The sequence below is a fragment of the Drosophila mojavensis genome, unplaced genomic scaffold, assembly GCF_018153725.1.
Source record: "Drosophila mojavensis isolate 15081-1352.22 unplaced genomic scaffold, ASM1815372v1 contig_49, whole genome shotgun sequence".
NCBI lineage: Eukaryota > Metazoa > Arthropoda > Insecta > Diptera > Drosophilidae > Drosophila > Drosophila mojavensis.
In genome coordinates, this window is record NW_025318872.1 from 654,928 (window position 1) to 678,020 (window position 23,093).

General features: G+C 48.8%; 1 protein-coding gene across 20 annotated transcripts in view; it reads right to left on the bottom strand.

The window, feature by feature from the left end:
- The window catches only part of LOC6577814 (nesprin-1), a 129,317-nt gene that overhangs the window by 63,691 nt on the left and 42,533 nt on the right, over window positions 1-23,093 (bottom strand). For 7 of the 20 annotated variants that reach the window (XM_044009216.1, XM_044009218.1, XM_044009214.1 and 4 more), the window contains exons 6-11: window positions 20,412-23,018; window positions 7,045-20,232; window positions 6,355-6,669; window positions 5,149-6,291; window positions 3,552-3,789; window positions 532-3,314 (exon numbers count right to left, since the gene is read on the bottom strand). In XM_044009216.1, coding sequence (XP_043865151.1) covers window positions 532-3,314; window positions 3,552-3,789; window positions 5,149-6,291; window positions 6,355-6,669; window positions 7,045-20,232; window positions 20,412-23,018 — 20,274 coding nt within the window. Of the gene's footprint in view, window positions 1-531; window positions 3,315-3,551; window positions 3,790-3,910; window positions 4,088-5,148; window positions 6,292-6,354; window positions 6,670-7,044; window positions 20,233-20,411; window positions 23,019-23,093 lie in introns of those variants that run through there. The other 13 variants (XM_044009232.1, XM_044009231.1, XM_044009230.1 and 10 more) reach the window with 5 other exon arrangements.

The window sequence follows — 23,093 nt, forward strand, 5'->3', positions numbered from 1 at the left end:
GCAAAGAGAGCAGAAAGTGTGTGTCAGTTGAAGTTTATTGGTTTTGCCGGCCGGCAAATCATGTGCGGAGCCAAAACAGCTTGCACTCAACGTGAAAGTCATCTGCAGATACATTCTCTTACATACGTTGCAGATACAAATTCTTGTTTTGCAGTTTTATGAACGATGTTTCGTTGTGTCACACTTAAAACAGGTCTGAGCTGGCCATGTACACACGCGTATATATGTATGCATAAATACAATAAAAGGTTTTTAAAAGACAACATAATCCGATTGTCTGTCAAGGCTTTTTGTTTCATTTAATATAGGATTACATATGGATCGCATTGATCAAAAATTTCGAACGAGCAAGAATTTTCTTGTGTAAGAATTATAGAATTATAGAAAAAGCTCTAGTATTCCGTACAATTTTATGATCTTCCAGAGAAGTTATTCATCTACATCTACTCAAATTGTTAATGTAAATCATTTAAAGCTCTAATCAACTCTTCAAATAATAATTATTTGTGCTCTGCTGTTTGATTAGCTCACCTGTACATTTCCAATGGCATGCGACAGCTTCTGAATATTAAAGTGCAATCCGGCCAAATTCTGGACGGGCTCATCGATAAATTTAGTGCGCTCAATGGTGGCCTTGACGCGATCGATGGACTGTTGATATTCACGCCAGCGTTCCGCCTCTCTCTCCAGTTCGCTTTGCTGAGTCTTGGCATTGGCCAATATGTTGGCCAGTTTGGTTTGGAACTGTGAGAGCTCGGCCGACAGCTCGGATTGCTCATAGCTGTTAAGTGAGGACCAAATCTTGTCGGAAGCTTCCTGAATCTGCTTGTGCACCAGATTGCGTATAGGCACCTCGTTGCCAAAGAAGATCTTGTGCTCCTCCAAGTCGTTTACAAGGTGCTCGTAGTCGATTCCATGCTGACTGTTCTGCAAACGCAGCTCGGCCTCGTGCACCCAATCGTTGAACTTGGCCACCAGCTGCATATACTCCAGACGCGAGTCACGATTGTTCTTCAAATACTTCTCACGCTCCTCCAGCTCATGCGGCAGCGAGACTACCAGAGAACGACCCTCGGAGAGCATCTCCAGCAGAGAGCTGGGCATGCCCACGTCTGACTTGACGCTGTCGTTGATTTTGTTGAACTTTTGCAATTGGGATTCAATTTCCTTGCTGAGTGTATGATGCTTCTGCAGTTCGCGTTCCACCGACTCGGGATCACGATCGAGCAGGGGTCGGGACTTGGCCACGCCTTCGTTGTTGTGCAGCCAGTCCAGTATTTCGCTTAGCTCGGCAGCCATCTTTTTGTGGGACTCGAGCTGGAGCTGATGCTTCTGGCGCTGCGACTCGACGGCCTTGCGCAGATTTTGCAATTGATTCTTCAAGGATTGCAGCTGCTCCGTGATGCTGTTCTTGTCGGCAGCATTGCCCTCGGAGGCGATCTTCTGACCCTTATCATTCGCCGAGGCCAACAGGCCCTCGCACTCCTGTATCTTGACAATGACATTGTCGTATTTGTTGATCTTGTCCTCGAGGCTGTCCGGGGAGTTCTCGATGTCAATGATGACATCCGTGTACTTCATAATGAAGGCAATGATCTCGTTGATTAGCGCAATGAATTGCTCACGCAGCATCAACAGCTGACGCAGATGTGCCAACTGATCCTCAATCAACTTAATCATATCGTCCTGCTGGGCCAGGATGCTCTGCAGTTCGGGCAGATCGTCCATTTGCATGTCGCCCATTTTGTGCTTGCTATCCTTCAGCTCCTTCAGTATGCCTTCGTAGGCACCCAGCAGATCCTGGACATCCTCAATTCTGGAGCCAATGGGCCGATTCAGCTCTCTCATGCGCTGCTGTATGCTGCTTAGGAATTCACTGCAATCGGCCAACCGGTTCTTGGCATCCTTATACTTCTTGATGTGGTCGCCCAGCGTATTGGCACGATCATCGATTGTCTGCTTGATGCGGCCATAGCGATCCTTCATGTTCTTGATGTCATCGTTCAGCTTCAGCTTGTCCGCATTGCTCAGCGTGGGCAATATGCTCTTGCCCTGCTCGGACACATCGTTGATCACGCCGCCCATGTTCTCGGCATTCTGCAGGAGTTTCTTGTAGTGCGCCAACTGCTCCTCGAGCACTGGCAGACTGGTGGTGCGCAGTTCACTTTCGGTTGCGGTCTCCATTTCGTTCAACCAGTCGCCCATCTTCTTCATCGAGTCCTCGAAGGCTTTGCGTCCCTGCAACAGATCGTCCAGGGATTTGCCGCGCTTGCCGCTCTCATCCTTCAACGTCCGATAGTCAGCGGCAATTTCATCCAGAATTTGCTGCAGCGCTGCCTTGTCTGCATCCCCGCAATCCTTCATAATGTTGGCAGCTTGACGCTGGACATCAGTGAGGACGCTGTCATTGAATTGCTTGGCATCGTCGTCGTACTTCTTGTTCTCCTGGATCTTCTTCTCGATTTCAGCGGAGGTAAGCGGATGATAGACGGGCAGCTTGCGCACCTCAGAGATTTTGGCCTTCAGCCATTGACGCGCCTTGTCCAGATCATTCTCGAGCGCTTTACGCGCCTTGCTCGCCTCCAGCGCACGATCCAGCTCGGCCTTCAGAACGCCAGCGAGATTACGATTTTCGCTATTCAGATTACGCAACGCGGACTCCAGCTGGGCATATTCCGCAGACTCCAGTTCGGGTTGCATGTTGGCAATGCGCTTCTCTAGCACATCGGCCAGCGATTGCTTTGCCTCGGCATCCTTCATCAGACTCTTGATCTTCTGCTGGCGCGCCTCCGCATCCTTGGGCGAAAAGCCCAGAGCAGCCGGCGCTTGCAGCTCCTCGATTTGCTGCTTCACCCATTGCTGCAGCTGATCGATTTCACCCTTGGCTCCATCAACGCCCTTGTTGGTCACATCCAGCAGCTGGGCCTTGCGATCGATGCGTTTGCCCAGATCGGCAAAACGACGATCCAACGACTTCATTTGCTCCTCCACCTGTTGACCATCCAGATTGCTAATGACCTCAGCCACCTGGGCGGCCTTGCCCTTCAGCTCTTGTATCTTCGGATGCCCCTGCAGCTCGTATTCGTTCTTAATCTCATTGATGGCAGCCATTTTCTGGGCACAGTTCAGACCAGAGCCGCGATCCAGCACATCCATGCGCTTGATCAGCGTATCGAACCAGTTCTGCACATCCTGCATGCCCTGGCGATAGCCATCGATGACATTTTGGCCCGCTTGCTTCTTGGCAATGGCATCCATGAGCTCCGATTCCAGCTTGTCAATGTTATCATCCAGATCGGTGTCCTCATCGCCTACTGTTGGGATGAAGCAAAAAATTTAGTGCAAAATACTATGCAGAAAACTGCATCAAATGTGATGTTTAGAAGAATACAAAATTTTAGGACTTTAGCTCGAATAATATTGAAAATAACAGTCATTTAACATTAACTGTTGTCCCTTCATGTTAGGTTGCGTTTTGCTGATCCAGACTATAGTCTATTTAAATACTTTCGTATACCTTAAACCAACTTTTAATTTTTCTTGCAACTTACATGATCCTGTCATTTCGAGCATCAGCTGGGAGCGCTTGTCCCCAATAGAGTTCAATAGATCATTCATCGCAACGAGCTCCTGTTGCGCGGCCTCCGGGCGCAGCTTGCACGGACGCATTAGCCAATCGGAGACGGAGCTCTGTTGTTTCTTAACCCAATCCTGCAGCTCGGCGCGCTGCTTCTGCTGTTGCTCCAGTTCGCTAACGGATGCAGTCAGACCACCCAAGTGGGATTGCACCTAAGCATAAGTAAAGGTAAAACAGAATTAAACAAAGATTCGAGCTTATGTTGTCCACATTGTTCTAGTTCTAAGTAAGGAGAGTAAAGCCGACACCACTGCAGATTCGAGTACCCCTTACCTTAGCGGCGAGTGCATTCAGCTTGCTCACGTGTGCGCTATTCAGCTGTACTATGCGACGATAGTTTTGAATACGCTCGTAAGCAATCGGATCCGACAGCGCCTCATTCACATCGCTGAGCTCAACGTCGAGATCGTTGTCATCCTCGGTTGAGCTCTGAGTCTTTGGCGGCGGTTTCTTTATATTTGGTATTGTTTTTAGAGGCGAATGCAAAGCGAACAGGCAGGCGGCGAGCAAGGTGGGCGTGGTAGTGGGTTTTTATTTTTAATATGCAACAACAACAACAACAGGAGTTACGGTGCGGCAAATCAACAAAGGTTAGAGCGGTGTTTGGTTGGGAGTAGTTGGTACAGTTGGTTGTAGTTGATCAAATTGGTGTAGTTGGTGTTATTAGGTATAAAAGTAAATTTGAAAATATATATAAAATAAAAATTAACAAAAAATGTTGCAGTTAGGATATTAAAGAAAAATTAATAGGTTTCTTTTAAATGTACAACTAGGCGAATAGATGGAAGAATCTAAGATAAATCATACTTTGTCTAAATCTAAAATTATAGATAAATACAAATAAATACATAGGTATAAGTATAATGGGCTTTTAATGCTTCTACATCAAGCAATATTCAATATTTTATCCTTTGTAAAAAAAAATATATTGGTCCGTCTGTCTGTAAATCTATAGACACTTAATATTTTCAGCATATTTTTCTATTGATCCTTCACTCATATTATGATTTCCTATATACCTCCGCGACTCTCATGAGGTCATGATAATTCAAAATTATTTAATCGCTATTAAATCTAGAGACTTAGGGATTTTAGATAATGTAGAACGTGGACATAGGACATAGAATACATATATCGCCAAAAAAAAAACCTCGTATTGGAATAACATGGAACCTCCAACAAAAAATGAGAATACTTTTTTTCTACACTGAGCAACAAAAAGTTTAATTTTACACTTCGTTGTGGTTAGACAATGAAATTATCAATTTATAAGCCAATCAAACCAAATATATTAATATGTTTATTAACTATTTCTACTAAAGATCACATATTCTATATGCCCTGGATCCTATATTTTCTCTCCATCTACTTCGCCATTTTCAACTTTAGTTAACATTTTTACTAAGTGAAAGCACAACAACTACAAATGCATATAATACGATAAGGCATATAATACCATATGCATAATAAATACCAATAAATAAGGTAATTAAGTTGAATATATAACCCACCTGATCCAGCAGATCTTCAAGCTTGGCGCGCACCATCAGTTCACGTTCGGGTATGGCATGCATGGCCGTCTCCAGGGGCGAGCTGGGCCGGCTGATAGATGCTGTGGCTGCTTCACAGGCCTGCACGGCCGCTGCCAGCCTGGATTTCTCGTTGTTCAGTTTATTTTGCATATCCTGAGCGCACTTGAGTTGATTCTGTGCCAACTCTAGGCTAGTGGCCGGGGCATCCAGTTCGGTTTGTATGATGGGCTCATAGGCCTCCAGATTGCGCATGATATTGTCCAGTGTATCCTCATACTCCTGGAACTTGGCCAGCGATTCGAGCAGACGATTCTTGATCTGCACCGACGTCTGCAGCAGCGAGTTGTAGCTCTCCTGTATGTTCTTCAGCTGCGACTCGACAGTCGGACGTATGGCAGGCGTCGTGGGCTCATAGCGCTTGATCTGCGCCTGACCCTTGGCATTCAGATCATCCAAGTTGGTCTGATACTTTTGGATCTCGCTCAGCAACGCTTCGTGCTGTTTGATTTGCTCCTGAGTTTGTTCACGATTCGAAATGAAGAGCGAATTGTGAGCCATCAGCTGGAAGGAGATTTGCAGCAGCCATTTCTCCACGTCCTGCAGACTTTGGTGATAGCCATTATAGTCGAGCATCTCCTGCTCCAGATCGCGGATGTAGCCAGCACAATCGTTCTTCAGCTTATCGCAGCGTGATTGCAAACGATTGACGGCATCCACCTCAGTGCCCAGGTCACGTGCCTCCGACATCAGCTGCTCCAGATCGTTGCCCTTCTGCTTGAGCTCGTTGCCGAGCGTTTTGTAGCGCTCGAGCAACGTTTTCATCTCGCTCAGCTCGCCCTTTGTCTCAGGCGCTACCTTCAGGGTCTTCTCGGTTTCGATTAGCCATTTATCGAGTTTCTCCTTATTGGCTGCGAAATCATTCCAACGATTTTGGGCATGCTTCAAGTCGCTTAGCTTCTGTTTAACAGCCAGGCCCAAGGCATCCCAGTCCTCTCTCACCTTGGTCATCAGCTCACGTAACTTCTCCTGCTTGTCCTCGGGTGTTATATTCGAGGCCTTCGAGTAGGCATCCTGCACCATGACCAGCAAATGTTGACCCTCTGGCAAATGGGAGGCCAGCGACTGCAATTGAATGGAATAGTTTTAAATTCAGAATGAAATAGATGGATCAATCGAACAACTTACATTGACTGTCTCCAATTTTTGTGCAATGATTGAGGCATCACCATCGATGCTGCAGTCGTTAAGCACTTGCTCTGCCTTCTCGATCCAGGCGTCCATTTCCTTTTTGTAGTTGAGGAACTCGGTATGATCGGACAGATTCTTTTCGATCTTGGCCACCAGACCTTGAGCGGATGTCAACAATTTCGTATAATTGGCCTGAGTCTCGATGGTTTGATCACGAATGCGAGTGCAGGCGCTTTGCTCCATCAGCAGCTCACAGTTGTCGTTCAGATCCTCGACATTTTCACGTTCAGCCAGCACTTCATCAAGCAGTTTCTAAGAAGGAATTTAGTATTAGTTAATGTTTAACTCAGAAACAGATTTGGTTTCTATAGGCACATAAAGCATAATTAGGCATTAGACCAAGTCTGTGTAGAAATGATTAGCTGCAATAGTGTGAGTGTGGTGACAGTGATTAGCTGAAAAGTTAGCAATTCTGATTAGTTGTTTTTTTAGTATGTGAATCAGTTTACATATATATAGATGCTGATATATATCTAGATATATAGTGTAGATATACATTTAAATTTTGCTACAGGGTGCACTCTTGCGAGTAATTTTAGTACATTTAAATTGATTATAGATATTTTTCTGTTGGTTAGCGTTGCGTGCGACAGTTGCGTGAGATTTGACGAGAGACTTGTTGCTTACCTTGGCATTGACCAAATCTTCGGTGGTTTTATTATCGGCTTCCTGTGATTTGGCAACGCGCTTGCTCATTGTAACAATCCACAAATTGATTTTGTTGAACTTTTGCAGGAATGTCTCCCAGGCGGCCAGACAGGTCTCCAGGCCGCTGCGCGCATCTCGCGATAGAGCCTGCAGCGTTTCCCATTCTCCATTCAAGTGCTTGATCTCTTGGGCCACATTGTCCTGACCCTCGCTGCCACTGGTAGCGATCACCGCCTGGCTGAGCTCCTCGCAGGCATCGAGCAGTGATTTGCCCTCCATGGAGGCTGCCTGTAGATCGCCCAGGCGATTCAGACGCTCCTCCACCTGATCCTTTTCGCCATGACAATCGGCGCATTGCTCCACCTCGATGCGTGTGCGGCGGAGCCAGTCCTGCAGCTCATTGTAGGCCTGCTTGTATTTCTCGTGATTGTTCACTTGGTTCTCGAGCGATTCGATGATCTTGTTAACTTGCGCTTGCAGCTCATCGAATTTGTTCAGACCAGCCGCAAAGTCATCCTTGTCCAAGCTATTGTCCTCGCGCAGCCGTACATTGATCTTCTCCACAATGTCGTTGTGTCCATTGATGTCGCGCTGTGTGACGCGGAATTTCTCCAGCGCTGCACGCTTTTCGCTCAAGTCATTCAAATACTCCTCGCTGGCTTTGACGCTGGGCTCAATGTCTTCCAGCCACTCGAGCAGAATCTTGTACAGTTTGAAGATCTCCTCCAGCTGGGACAGGCGATTGGCCAACTTCTGGCGCACATCGTTCAGATCCACAAGCAGTTTATCAAAGTCCTGCTTGAGGGATTCGGTATCCTCTTGAATCTTAGCTGCGCCATTCTGCTCGGTGTTCATAATGACCTTCTCCTTAAGCTCCAGCAGATAGCGCAGCTTGTTCTGTCCCGTTTCAAAGCCTTGCCGCAAATTCTTAACCGTATTCAATTTGATTTGCACCTCGTTCAATGTGCCGGGTATTTGCTCGCATTCGGCTAGCTTTTCGCGAGTATTCTCAATCCAGGACTGGCATTCCTCGTAGAGCGAATGGTGTTGTTGATGTTCCTGGTAGTGCAGCTCCAAGCGTCGCATAACCTCCTTGGCCAGCGTCAGCAAAGCGTTGTATTTTGTGGTCAGCTGCATGATGGCATTGCTGATGCGAGTGTCGGAGCAGGTCTCGAGCAGAACCTGAGCCTTCATGTTCAGATGATCGAGTGTCTTCTGCCAGTCGAACAGAGTTTGTAGATGTCCTTGGAATTGCTCGAGCACCACCTTCTTTTGGGTCAGGCTGTCCTGCAGCTTGTTGTAGGACTGTACGAGGGCTTCCGTCTTGGTAAGCCATTCGAGCGCCTCGGTATACTGATCTTGGTAGTCCGACCACTTGACAATGCCCACTTCCAGGTAATCCTTGGCCTTGTTCAGTGCTTCCACATAGGCATCGAACTCCTCCTGTAGAAGTGCGACTTCCTGTTCAATGATTGCGCAATCCTCGGGCTCTGCTGTGCGGCAAGCAATCTCACCCTGAGCCAATGCATTTTGTAGCTTTGTGGAGCCCTCGGGCACTTCACCCTGCAGAATCTTGAGCTGATGCGTCTTCTCGGCCAAGGCTTGCTTATCGCCCGTTGGCTCGGAGCACTTGCTCAGTCTTTCCTTGGCATTGCGTAACCAAGTGGCGAATTCGTTGCCGGCATCGATCAACGCCTGGTAGCTATCAATGGTGTTCTTTTGCTTGGCATACAGATCCTTGGCCTGTTTGGTCAGATTCTCGTACTTATCGGAGATTTCTGTAGCCGGTGCGCCCTGTTGCAAATCAGAGGCCTTCGAGGTCACCGACTGTATCATGGGCTCAAACGAGACAATGTCCTGGACAATGTTGTTGGTCTGGCGCAGATTGGCCTTGCGTTCGCTCAGCCCACTGCTGAGACCTGGCTGTCCACGCTGCGACTTGATAATCTTTTGCTCGCACGCCTGTTGCAGCTTGGCCTCTCGGTCGGTGATCCATTGCTGCAGCTGCGTATAGCTGGAGCTGTAGTCGGCCCATTGCAACAGATTCGTCTCCAGCTGCACCTTGGCTGTGGACATTTTCTTAACCAAGCGATCCCAATCGGTTTGCAGCTCCTTCATTTCGCTGTTGATGGCATCGCGTCCATCGGAGCGCGTATTACGAATAATCTTCTCGCCATTATTGATGGCTGTGTGCACCAGATTTTGACCATATTCACGATTGCGTATCAAGTCCTGGATTTGCTCGAGGCGACGTTGAAGCGCCTCCTTCGAGCCAGCTCCATCGCCAGCAGATTGAATAGTTTGCTTGGCATTCGCTATCCAATCCCTGGCCGACTTCATATTCGCATCGTATTCGCGATGCTGGTCGCGATTCGTTTCGACCTTCTTCAGCACATCCTTGGCCAAATTAACCTGCACCTGATACATGGAGCCCAAATGTCTAAGCTGATTGTTCACATAGCTATCCAGATGCGATTTGAGCAGACCCGCAGCGGAGGCATTGAACTTATCAATGTCATCCTTGCCCTTTTCCAGGCGAGACATCACCTCACGCATATCGCCCACCTGTTTCTCCTTGTCGGGCAGATTGGGGCAGAGGTTCAGCTTATGGTTCTTGACAAGTATATCGATCTGTTGTAGCCATTCCATGAGACGTTCATACTCCTCTTTATATGCGCGCCATTGCACCATGGTAACTTCCAAGTTCTCTTTCTGCTGATTGATCTCACGGAACAAACTTTCGAAGCTATCACGTAGTGCGCGTATATCATTGCGTATGATCTCTTGGCCCTGCGTCGATGTACTTGCCAGAACCACCTCACCAGTGTGCACCAAATGCTCAACCAGAAGTTCGCCCTGGGCCTGTTTATTGAGCAGAGCTTCGGTGGCCTGCACGGCATTCTCAATGGCCAGCTTGTCGCTGAGGCTGCTCTGTTTCAGTGCGGGGAATTTCTCACGCGCTCGACTTATCCAGCTGACAAGGTCATCGTACGCTTCCTTGAATAGACGATGATCTCTGTACTGATCCTGGCGATCCGACAACAATTTCTGGGTCTTGGCAAACAGCTCATCGAATGTGTCCAACACTTTTTGTGCCTGGAATGCCGCTTGGCTCTGTTGGCCGCTGGCAATCATTTCCTTAGCCTGAATCTTCAGAGAATCCACATCGATTTTCTCCACGCGAACCTTCTCCTCTGTGGACTTGACACGATCCAGCTGGGCGCGTTTCTCAGTCATGGTGGTCTGATGCTCACCCAATTCCTTGAGCAATGCATCCAGCCATTCGTTGAACTTGCGCACATTTTGTACTTGATCCAGGAATCCAGACCATTGCGTGATGGAATCATCAAGATTAGCCTTGACGTCCATAATACGCAGAGCAATGCCAGACCAAAGATCCTGCAATTCTGACAACTCCTTGTTAATGGCCTCGTGGCCATTGGGTGCGGTATTTGCGAGCACGTGCTGAGCCTGCTCTAGGATTTTCAGCACTCGTGCAGATCCCTCGTCCTTGAGCAGAATCACATCTTGGATGGTGGCCAGTTTCTTGTCTAGTTCCTTTTGACTCATCGACGACATGTCCGAACAGTAGTCCAATTTCTCCTTAATGCCATTTATCCACGATGCGCACTCGCTGATGGAGTTATCGAAGTCTTCGTGTGAACTAACATATTGCTGCCAGCGATTATTCAAGTCTTTGACTTTGTGGAAGATTTGCTGATATTTGGTGACCAATTCGGGGCCAGACGAACGAGTTGTGCTGGGTCCCTTCAGCAAGGTTTGCGCCTTCTCCGTAACATTGTCCACTTCCAATTCCTTGGCGCGCACATCACCTTGCAATGCCTTCAGCGTATCCAATTGGGCACGCTTCTTGGGCAGATCCTCTTTGAGATCGATGGCATGCAACTCGTTGTCGGTGTCCCGAATCCAGGCCAAGCACTGATCACGTAGCTGCTCATACTCCGACCACTGTTGCAGGCGTGCCTCAATAGCTTCGATAGTTGAGCCGATGGCTGCAAGCAGACCTTCCCATTCCTGTTGAGTTGTATCGATCTGGGATTTGATATTCACTTGACCCACATCAACAGTACCGGGAATCACCTTCTCGCCCAGCGCACGGACTTGATCCACGCGTGGAAACTCGTCGGCCAGACTGGCCTTGAGGTTCTTCAGCCGATCTAGATTGGTATGCAAAGAGGTCTGCTCCAAATCAAGATCACCCCAGTAGTGCACAGTATTCAGAGTGGCATCAATGAACTCCTGTGCATCCATGACAGCCTTGGAGTATTGCTGATGAGCACTCACAATGCCCTCATACCGTTCCACATATCCTTGGGCGCGCTTTTGCAGTTTGCCAAAACGATCTGTGATATCCTTTAGAATCTGATCCACATGCTCAGTTTTCTCGGGCAAATTAGCTGCGATCTCTTGCAGATTGCCAACTTCCACTTGATGATATGAGATATCATTGAGCACATCACGATAGGCCTGCAGCTTGTTGCGTTTCTCATCCAGCGTGGTCTTCAGCTCAATCTCAGCTGGCAGTTCGCGCTCCACATTGTCTAGCCAGCTCTTCAGACTGTCAGCGGTCTCATCAAAGCCTGACCACTTGGCAATCTTATCCTGTATCTTGCGAGCAGTACTGGCAATATTATCGAACAGCTGATCGAAGGTAAGATCATTCAGTTGGCTACGTATGGCCTCACGTCCTTCGGTGGCTGTGGAGCTATAGCACTTTTCACCCAGCTCCACGGTGCTATTCAGCAGCTGGGTTGCCGTGGGCTGCTGTGCCAGCAGCTCCTGGATGATCAGCTGTTTCTTGAGCAGATCATCGCGTGATGCCACCGTAGACAAATCACTGCAGTCATCGTAGCGTGCCTGTGCATTGGCCAACAGGTCAGCGCATTGCTTGTACTTCTCGTTGAAATGGGAATGATCCTGAACAGCTTGCTCGCATTTCTTGAGTATTTCCTTTGCAGTTGCTTGGATGGACTGGAAACGTGATGAAACTTGTTGCACATTGACAGCGATTCTCGTTTCACCCGAACTTTGCACCAACTCTGAGGTGTCATCCTTCATTTTCTCAAAGTCCGCTTCGTTCTGGCGCAGAGTCTGAGCCATAGACTGGAAGCGATTCAGCTGCTCCTCCTTTTCCTCAAACGAGTTCTTTAGATTGTAGTTCTTGAGCGTATTTTCAGCTTCGCCCAGCCAGTTGATCAAGCGATCCAAATCGATCTCATAGTCGTTCCATTGCTGCAAACGATTCTCTAGCCCGCTCTTCACATCGCTCAGCGATCCACCGAACTTTTCGAAATCAGCATGCAAATTGGCCAAATCACGTGTCATGGCTTCCTTAGATCGAGCAGGTATGCTGACCGCATGCTGCTCGATGTGTTCCTCAAGTGCTTTCAGCTTGGCAACACCCTCTGGTAGAGCATCCTGGATTTCATTGATCTTTTGGAGACGCGCTTGCAATGCAGCCTTATTGCCCGAATAGTCAGAGTAGCCGGTCAGACGATCCCACAGGTTCTTTTGATAATCCTGTTGTGCTTTCTGCAGCTCACTGAACTGCTGATATACCTCGAATGCGGCATCGAGATCTGCAACCAGCTTAGAACAATCCTGGCCAACTTGTTCATACCGCTTGTTAATATCAGCCACAGATTTGGCAATCTCATCAGCGTTGGCTGGGGCGGCGCTACTCAGTAGAGCTGCTGCCTTCTCATTGACAGCCTCGACAATGCGCTTGTGCGAATTGATGTCCTGATTGGTCGCCTTGTATTTATACAGCTTGGAGCGAATTTCCTGTGCACTGGTCCAGCTCGCCGGGTTCTCGTTGTGCAGCAACTTTTCAACCTGATCCAACCAGTTGACTGTTTGAGTCTGGATATCTTGGTAGCTGGATAACTGAACGGATTGTGCCTCTTGGCGTTTCTCTAAATTACGAATGCCTTCGTCCAACTTATCCCAACGATCGCGTATGTCACGCAAGTCCTTGCGAATCTTCTCTCTGCCCTGGGTAGATGTTTCGGGCAAAGCCTTTTCGCCGGCAGCATTCAATGCACCAAACAAGATCTCGGCCTGCTCCCGTTCCGAAAGTAATACCTGCAGTATATTGGAGCTTTGTGTGGGCTCATCCTTGAGTGCCTTTTCCAGCTGAGTCTCAATCGGCTGCAGCCACAAGTCCACCTCGTTATATTTGTCCTGATAGAACTGATGATCGTCCACCAGATTGGACCAGCGATTGACCACCTCTTTACTCAACACCTGCAGCAGTTGATAACGATTTGTGATTTGCGTTGTCAACGTCTTCAGGCGATCTGCACCGCAGTTGTTGAGCAAGGCATGTGCCGTATCGCCAAAGGAGTCGATTTCCTTCTCTTTTTGCAGTATGAGCTCCCGCTGTATTTTGTATTTATCCATTTGCTCGACCTTCTCATGCAGCGTTGACTTCAGCTGCTGCTCACGGAACACGGCCTCAGCATTGCGACACCATTTGGTGAGCTCTTCCAGATTCTGCTCAAATGTATCCCACTGTGAGAGTACATCCTTTTGCTTGCCCTCGATGCCTTCGATGTCATCAAAGTGACTCTTCATTGTTGTTTCCAGTTCATCGATTTCCTTCTCAAGCACCTCAATGCCCTTCTCGGAGGTGGCGGGTTTCACGGTCTCAAATTGCGCACGTATTTCGCTTATTAGTTTCATCGCCTGGGGTTTATTTTGTGCCAATTGGCCAAGGGTTTCAATTTTACGCTTTATATCTGCCTTTTCGCCGTAGGAATCATCGCACTCCAGGAGTTTGGCCTTCTCATTCGAGATCCAAGTCTTAGCAGAACTCAACGCATTATTTAACTCGCTGTGCTTCTGCACGCAGCTCTCCAGATTTTGCAGTATTTCATCGGACTTTTGCACAATGTTCTGGAATAGCTGCTTGATCGACTGCAGATAAACGTTCAGGGAGTTGTCCTTTATTTGATCCACTAAGATTTGCGCCTTGTCGCATACATTATCGACGAGCACATTGTGCGTGGTGATCTCTTGATGCAAAAGCTTGTGATTCTGCAGCTGAGCGCGTTTCTCCTGGAGCGTTGTTTTCGGTTCCGTATGGCTCTGCATGGCCTTGTCTACATCCTTGAGCCACTTAGTTAGCTGATCTTGAGCTATGGTGAACTCATTGAATTGCAGCAGACAATGATCAATCTTATGCGTAGCCGAGTTCAGATCATCCGTGTAGTTGTCCCACAATGTGCGCAGGGAGCGCAACTGTTGGCGTATGATCTCACGACCCTCAGGACTCGTGTGGCCATAGAGCTTCTCACCGCGATCAATCAGACTCTCGAACACAGTGGAGTCTACAATGCGCTTGTCAGACATTTCACGTAATTTGTTTTGCTGATCCTGCAATACGCTCTGATCACCAACGATTTCATTGGTCTTCGCCAGCTCGTTGGCGCAGTTTTGCAAATCCTGCTTAAATTTATCATAGTCCGCGTCAAAGCTGTCGTGATCCTTGACGTAGTTTACGTACTTGGCAATGGATTCCTTGCACAGGTTCTTCAGTGTCTGATAGCGCGTGTTTAAGCGAGAAAGTTTCAAATTCAAATCGGTTTCCCCTTCAATTTCGCGTCCCTGATCCATCAGTTGATTTATGGCTACGCCGCGGCGTTCAATATCCTTGGCACTCTCTTGCAGTTGCTTCAAATGAGCATTCTTAGCTTCGGCAGTGCTCTTCAAACTCTGATTCTTTACCACAGCCTCAACATTCTTCATCCAATTATCGAGCTCATCGATAATAGAGTCGAACTCATCCCACTTGGAGCAGAGCTGCTTGAGCTTCACTTGCGAGTCCTGGCAGAGCGACATGAACTCTTCCCATGCATTTTTCGGCTCCTCAAAGCCCTTTAGCAGCGCCGGATGACCATTGGGATGGGTTTGTTTCAGCACCGTCTGCAACAGATTGTGGCATGTCTCGAAAATGGAATCACCCTCGGGCTTATGCTGCAGCAAATTCTCAACGACAATTAATTTCTCCTCGGCGCCCTCCTTCTCGAATGTGGTTTCATTCAAAATATCGATTGCCTCCGATTTGATGGTGTTGAGCCAATCCTGCGCCTTCTCCAGCACCTGATCATAAGCTTCGTGCTGGGACACTTGATTGCCTACGATATTAATGCGATCCGAAATCTGCTTTGATAGCGTATTATATTCCTGAATGGACTCATCCGTTTTACGCTCTGATTCATCATCGCATAAAGTTACCGCCTTATCGTGCAGCTGCTTCAGCGCATTCTTGTGCAATGTGATTTCCTGCAATTGCGTTTTATAATTCTGAAGAGCTGCTTTCTTGGCTGCCAGTGTGGGATAGAGTTCATCGGCTGCCGTCACCTTAGCCTTGGACTCGTTCAGGTAGTGCGACACCTGAGTATAACTCTCTTCTATGGATGTCTTTTGTATGAGTACCCCCTCAACCTGCTGCATCAACGCATTGGCCTCGTCGCGCAAATAATCGTATTTCTCACGCATTTGACGTAGATCCGCTCGAATGCGTTCGCGATTCTCAGGCGAGACGACTGGATAAAGTCCCTCACCAATATCGACAGCATTGTTTAGCAATAGTTGACCATTGTCGAAGGTCTTCAGATAGTTCTTGATGGTCTGCAATTGTTGGGCCGTAGCTGACGAAGAGCCCGGAGATCCCATGCGCGCCAGTTCCTGGAACTCAATCTTGGCATCGCCGAACCATTCGTTAAAATCTTTCGATGCCTTGGCAAAGTTGGCATTCGATAGCTGTGCATTGCGTATTTTGTCAATATGTCCGCCAAGACTCTTGGCAACGGTTTGGTAGCGCTGCACCAAATGCGTAACGAACTGTCCAATACGTGCCTCTGGATTCTTTTCGATCAGCTGCTGTGACGTACGCTCCAAATTGTTGATGATTGGCTCATGGGCAAGTACATCCTGCTGTAGTATGGCCAGCTCCTGCAACTTCTGTGGAACCTCGGGCAGATTCACCTGGCTGCTGGTCTCCGCCTTAACGCGACCTTCTACATCACGCAGCCAGTTGGAGATTTGCTCGTTTGATTGCTCATACTGTGTCCAGAGATCCACGTTCTCATCCAGGATGTCCTTGATGCGATCAAAGCTATCCTGCAACGCTTGCATTTCCTTGCCCATGAGCTCAGCATCGGCATTCAACTCGGCCAGGTTTTCTGGAGTTTCCACGGCCTTCAGCATCTCGAGGGATCTCAGCGTTTCAGCATGACGTGCCTTGCAGTCGTCAATGCTCTTGCTGACCTCCTGCAGCGAGGACTTCTTTACATCCAGATTGTATTTGTCACTTGTCGACTCGGGCTGACACCATGCGACCTTTTCGCGTTGTGTGGCTATCAGACGCTTCAGCATGCCCACCTTGTCCGCGTGGAACTTCTTGAGGAACTGCAGCAACGAACTCTCAATCTTCTTGGCATAGAGATCGACGCCCTCGTACCGTTTCTGCACATTGTTCAGCTCCTTGGGTATGATGGACTCATTGAATGTGGGATATAAATTACGCAGTTCATCCACATTTTGTTTGATATTTTCGATTTCGTTGCCACTTTGATCCAGTTGAGCGCGCAGTGCACGGCATTGCAGCAATCGTTCCATGATCTTGTTGTTATCGCCAGACATATCGTCGCATTTGATCAGCTGTTCGCGCAGCTTGCTCACCTGCTCGCCGGCTACCTTGCTGCGTCGGCGTAGCTCCTGTTCCTGATCCGCAAACGATGTGGTGACGGCGCTCAGGCGCTCGGCATTGTTGCTCACCTCGGCAAATTGTTCATCCAGCAGCTGATTGAGTGTACTCAAGGCGGGTATCTCTTGTCCATTGTTGATCTTGATCAAATCGTTGGTCTTCTCAAGGATTGTATCCTTAAGGGCTTGATAAGACGGCAGCTCGTTGCGATATTTGCTTAGGCGCATAGGTCCGAACTCGATTTCAATTGAATTATCGGCAGCATCGCAAAGACCCTGATTGGTTTCCGAGAGCCAAGGTAGCAGATCCTTTTTAGCGTCCTCAATTTGAGACCAAATGACTGCTTCAGTCTCGTAGACATGCGCGTTCTTGGCCGTCTTGTCGTGCAGGTTCTGCCATTGCTGCTTGGCAGCGGCAACCTCTTGCTGCACCTCTTGGGGCACCGGCTCACCAATGGCTGTGAACAATTTAGCCACATTGTTGCCGCGGCGTTCGAGTTCATCGAGATTCATCTTGGATTTGCGCAGCTGCTCCATAGTCTTACGCGTCTTCTCAGACGCCTGATGTAGGGCGGTTTCATCGCCTGGCTGTTGGGGTATGGCATTGAACAAGTCTTCAGCTTTTTTAAGTTCCTTGGAGAACTTGTCCTTGGACTCGGCGTACTCGCGCAAGGCCTGACTGATGAGATTATATTTTTGTATGCGATGAGCTATTTCATTTTGCAGCGAATCGTAGTTCTTATCCAGCACCAGGAGGCTCTCCTGGATGGCCGGCATGCTGGCAATATCCTCACGCATCAATAGAGAGCCCTCGTCGTGAATGCGATCCTTAAGATCTGCCTGATATTTAAGCGCATCATTCAGCGCCACAAGATCGGCAATGATTTGATCTATGTTATTCAAATTGGGATGCTGTTTGAGGATTTGGTCGAGCTTTTCACGATTCTCCTGCAGTGCCTGACCAAAGTTGTGCTCCAGTGCATGGAACTTGTCTTTGCGCACAGTCATCTGCTGCAGCTGTTGCTGTTGATTCTGCGAACGGAGTTTCAGATTTTCCAACTTGTTTTCCAGATCATTAACGATCTGTGTGGCGATCAGTGGTCGACGAGAGAGTGCATCGCGTAGTTGTATGGCGGGATTCTCATCGATTTCCTTGGCTTGTCCCTTCCAGTAGCTCAGACCCTGACCCAGATGATCGATTTCATCGATGGCCTTCTTTAGCTCCTCAACAGAGGGTCCCTCGGGCTTTTCCAATTGATGCTTCAAGTAGTTCAAGTGCGATTCAGTATCATGTTTCCAGCCCAAAAGCTCGGTCCACTTCTCCAGTGCGGCCTTCTTTTGCAGCATGTTCGACTCCAAGTTCTGATAGTTCACCACAAGAGCGGTATACGCATCATTCAGTGCATTAGACTCCTCTGGAGTTGCGCCCAGTGCCAGTTGCTTGACCTCATCATAAATGGCATTGAAACTGGGCTTCTTGTCGGCGTGCTCCTGCAGCAATGCATGGATGACATGCAAACTGGTCTCGACACGCTCCGGATTGATTTCCTCGACCTGTGTAACCTGATTGCGCAACTGTTCCATCCAGTTGGAGAAGTTGACCAATTTGGCATTGAAGTCTTGACGCGAAATAATCGCATCGGAGACCTCGTTGATGTTGCCGCGTGTGGCCTCTGACAACTTCTGCAATTTACCCTTCATATTATTGACGCGATCCTTGACAGCTACAGCGCCCTCTGGCGCCAAATGCAAACTGATTTGATCGGCATTTTGGCCAAGAGCGACCAGCTTGGCCTGCTGCTGAGATATCTCATTGTTGAAGGACTTTAGCTTGACCAGCTCCTTTTCGAGCTTGTCGATGTGCGGAGTGTTTAGCACAGCCGGACGCTTACCCATCTGCTGTGCACCCTGATCAATCCAATCCTCCAATTTGGCTGCATCGCCATCGAAGGACTTCCAATTGGCGACGAGCTTTTCGAGCTTGGCGCTCGCCTGTTTCGCGTTTTCATGGACCGCTGTCCAGCGGGAGTGCATGGCATCTAACTCATCGGGGGCATTGGTTTTGCATAACATTTTATGACTGATGTTTGATATGCCATGGAGTTTGTCCAATTGCTCCAGGCAGTGTGTTTCAAATTGTTTGGCATTTTGTTGCAAGGCAACGGCTTCATCAAGTGTGATAGGTTTAGGAACTATATTATTTACCTTGACTTCGCTTTGCTCCACAGCGGGCTTGATCTGTTGCAATCCAGCCTGGAATTGCTGCCAGTTGATCAGATCCTCCTGCACGGCCTGTGCTTGATGGTCCACATTGCGATTGATGGCACTGAGCACTTCCTGCAGCTTGGAGATTTCACCCTTGAGTCGTTTCGCTTCAGCGACGTTGCCCTCTTTGGGTGCCAGCTCCGATGCATCAGCGGCCAGTAGATCCAGCTGTTTCATGCGCTCGCCGAGCACACGCTTGAAGGACTGCACCTTGACAACGCGCTCCTCCGGCGTCAGGTCCTCGGATTGTAGGGCTTCAATGTTCTTGGGCGCCACCTTGTTGGCCCATTCCTGCAGCTCGGCCAAACGCGTCTTGTAGTTGTTCCACTTGGCACTGTAGTCCTCCAGGTAGCCCACACGATCCTTGACATGCTCCATGGTATTGAAGAACATCTTCTCTACCTCAGTCACCTCCTTCTCGAGAATGGGACGCTTATCGGCAGCGGCTAGCGGTGCGAGCTCCGATTTCAGGGCATGCAGCTTGGGCAACAATTGATGCGATGCCTGCTGCAGCTGCACATTCAGATCACGTTTCGACTTCAGATCTTGGCTGACATTCTTGGGATCCGTCTGGAGTGGGGTAAGAGCGCGCAGCTCTGTCTCAGCTGTTTGCAGCATGGAGAAGATATCGTTCTTCTGGTCGACAAACTCGCTCCACACTGCCTGAGTGCCCTTGAGCGCTTGCAGCTTATCTGCGGTTTCGGTATAAGCTTGATTCCAGCCGGTCTCCAGATTCTTCACCTCGGCATTGACAAAGGCTGGCGCGTGCACATCCTTGCTGAGATCACGTCCACGTTGCAGCATGGACATGATGTGTGGCCGCTGATGATCGAGCTGATTGATGGCATACTGTTGCTCCTCAATTAGGCGATTGACACGGTCCAGACTTTCGGGCGCTGGAATATTGGCCGTTTGATCCTTGACCTTGGTCAGCAGGCAAACAACTTCGTGCACTTCGCGACGATATGTATAGCATTTGGAGAACACCTCGGTCTTGACCATTGTTATCTCAATGGTGGGTATAAGGTTCTTGTAGCGTGCAATTAGATCTTCCAGCTTCTTTTGCTCCAGATTTGCCTCGTCTTCGGTGGCATAGCTGAGCAGAGAGTCCAGCGTTTTGACCAGCCACTTCATGTCCTCACGTTTGTTATCTGCATCCTGGCAGATTTTCTACAATGAGAAATATTCGATTAGTGCCGTCATCCAGAAAATAAATATATATTACATATTTATTTTAGCAAAAAACAATTTTTTTTACCACTAGTTCCCTCAGCTGCATGCAAGCAGAATAAATGTCGGCAAGTCAAATATATATTCAGGCATTTGTTATCGATTAGCATTGAACTCACCTGGAAAACGACCTTCTCCTTTTCAAACTCCTCCATGGTGTTGACCTCGTTAACAATGTTCTTAAGGCTCTGATCCACGCTGTTCATCCAGTTGATCATCTCGTCGAACTTCAGATGATAGCCCTGCCATTGAGCAGGTATTTGCTGTAGTGTCTGGCGCATATCGGCCAATTTATTGGACATAATTTGCCACTGGGCCTTGGCATTATCGTAGGCCTGATCCAGACTAAAGTCCCCGGGCTGCTGTTGCCTGTGCGCCTGGGCCAAGCGCTGCATATTCTGCAGGCATTTCTCCAGGCGTGGCACAGTGTCCTGTTGCACCAAGAATTGCTGATTGCGCTGCAGGATCGAATCGACATCCTCGTTACGATTCAGAGCCTGTTGCTCCAGCTGCAGCTCCTTCTCAACATCCTTCAGGGACTGATAGAACGCATTCTCATCCAGACGGAATTCCAGCTTGAGCAGATGCAGCGGCGCCTGGGCAAGCACATTCTTCCAGCGCGACTGCAGCTGCTCCACACTTTGCACCACAGCCGGTTGCTCCTGGCTGGGCAGAGTGTTCAGTAGCTGCTGGGCCGATTGCACCAGATCGTTCATCCAACGATCGTTGACTTGTTCGAAGAAATACTTTTGAGTCTCGATTGTTGTCTTCGATTCAATGTGCTTCTCCACGAGCATCGACTCGGCCTGTGTCAGCCATTCGTTGACAACACGTTCGTTATCCTTGAACTTGCTCCAGCCGCCGGCAGCATCCTCCAAGCGTTGCTCCCATTTGCCGGCATTCTGTATAACATAGTTGAAGCGTTCGTTCAGCTGTTGCATTTGCTGTGCGGCTGGGGCCGTGTCGATTTTATCATCGGCCGAGACAGCCTTAACCAAATTCTGGAACACCTTGTTCTTGCTCTCCAGCATGGAGCGGTAGTAGACGGTGCGCGAGAAGTAGGTCTTGTGCTTGTGCAGCTGCTCATTGACAGATTCGCGTCCTCCGGCCAGATTGTGGGTGCCCAGCAGCTGTTCGGCTTCGTTTAGCCATTGGTGGATTTCCTTTTGGCCCGCTTCCAGCGACTCCTGCTGTATCTGCAGCTGATGGAACAGATGCAGCTTGGCAGGCAGTTGGGCGCGTATGCGCACCAGCGATTCCTTCTCCTGCTTGAGCAGCTTCATCATTTTGTCGACCTCATCACGCGACAGATCCTGAATGAGCGACTGGAACGTGCGACTGATGTTCTTAAATAGTTCCTCGTTGTCGTCGATTTCGCTGGCCAGCTGCTGCAGCTGCTCGCCGTAGCGACGGATTTGCTCGCTGTTGCCCAGCACTTGACGCTGATCCAAGACGCTCTCGGCACCACGCAGCCACTTTGAGAGCTTCTCAATTCCAGATTTGTATTCCTGGCGTGAGCGTATGATGTCGCCAGCATGCATATATTGCTTGGTATTGGCGAAGAGACGCTCGAAGCGCTCAGCTAGGGCGCCGTGACGTTGACGCAGCTGCTGAGCAATTGGCTCCTCGCAGGAGGCAATCAAATAGTTTGCAGCATTGGCCAGAGCATCGAATTTATCCTTCCATACAGTTATGTCCTGGAAGAACTCCAAACGATCGTCTTCGCTCTGATTCAGTTTCTGTTCGGCCAGCAACAGCCACTCCTCGCAGCTGGGCGCCAATTGATTCCAGTTGCGCCAGCAATTGACTACCTCCTCGAGGGAATTTTGACAACACTTCAGCTCCATGGAGACACGCTTCCAGCGCTCCTCGGTCTCATACATAAAGCGATCGATTTCGTTGATGTCCTTGCGGGCCACATTGCCGTCACGTTTATACTCCTCGACCACTTGTTGCATATCGACGAATGCCTTTTGGAACTCCTGAAAGATCTTGTTGCGTGAGACGAAGTTCTTGTATTGCTCCAGCTGGTGGGCGACCTTCTCCTCGGGCCCGTACTTGCCGGTCCAGCCACGCATCTTGTTCTCCACCAAATTGAGGAAGGCAATCAGGCAACATTTGTGCTCGAGGAATTTCATGCGAATTCGGCGCTCCGCGGCCCTGGGGCCCACCTCCTGCAGGCGACGCTCCATGTTGCGCAGCTGCTCCAGTGGCACCTGTTGGGCCAGCGGCGAGCGCTTGGCATTGTCGAACATGGCCACAATGCGTGGCAGATCGGCAAAGAACAGCTTGTGCTCCTCCAGCTTTCTACTAATCACAGCAGCTGTTTCCTCATTCATCGCATTCGGTATATCGTTGTCCATGAGCAATTTCTCGGCCTCGGCCAGCCATTTGCCCACAGCACCAAAATCGCCGGGCAGCTCGGCGTCCAATAGCCAGAGCCAGTACATCATCTGGTATTGCAGACGCTGCCACAGCTCGTTAATCTCATCCCACGATTGACGTGAGACCTGCAGAAAACCGCTCTGGCTCTCAATCAGTTGCTTGAGTCGGTTATAAGCAGGCAAGTGTGCATCGACTTCAGAACGTGCTAACAGATATTCACTAAAATCACGTGGGAACGAACTCATCATGACCATCGGCTCGTATTCGGTGGTCTTCTCCAACAGGAAACGACGCAATTCGTCCACTTCTTGTTGCACATGCGACTCGTCACGGGATGCACCCTGGAAAATATATCATTTTAATTAGTTAAAATTTGTAGTGTGAATATATAAATTAAAGTCTTAGTCAGTGGAGCT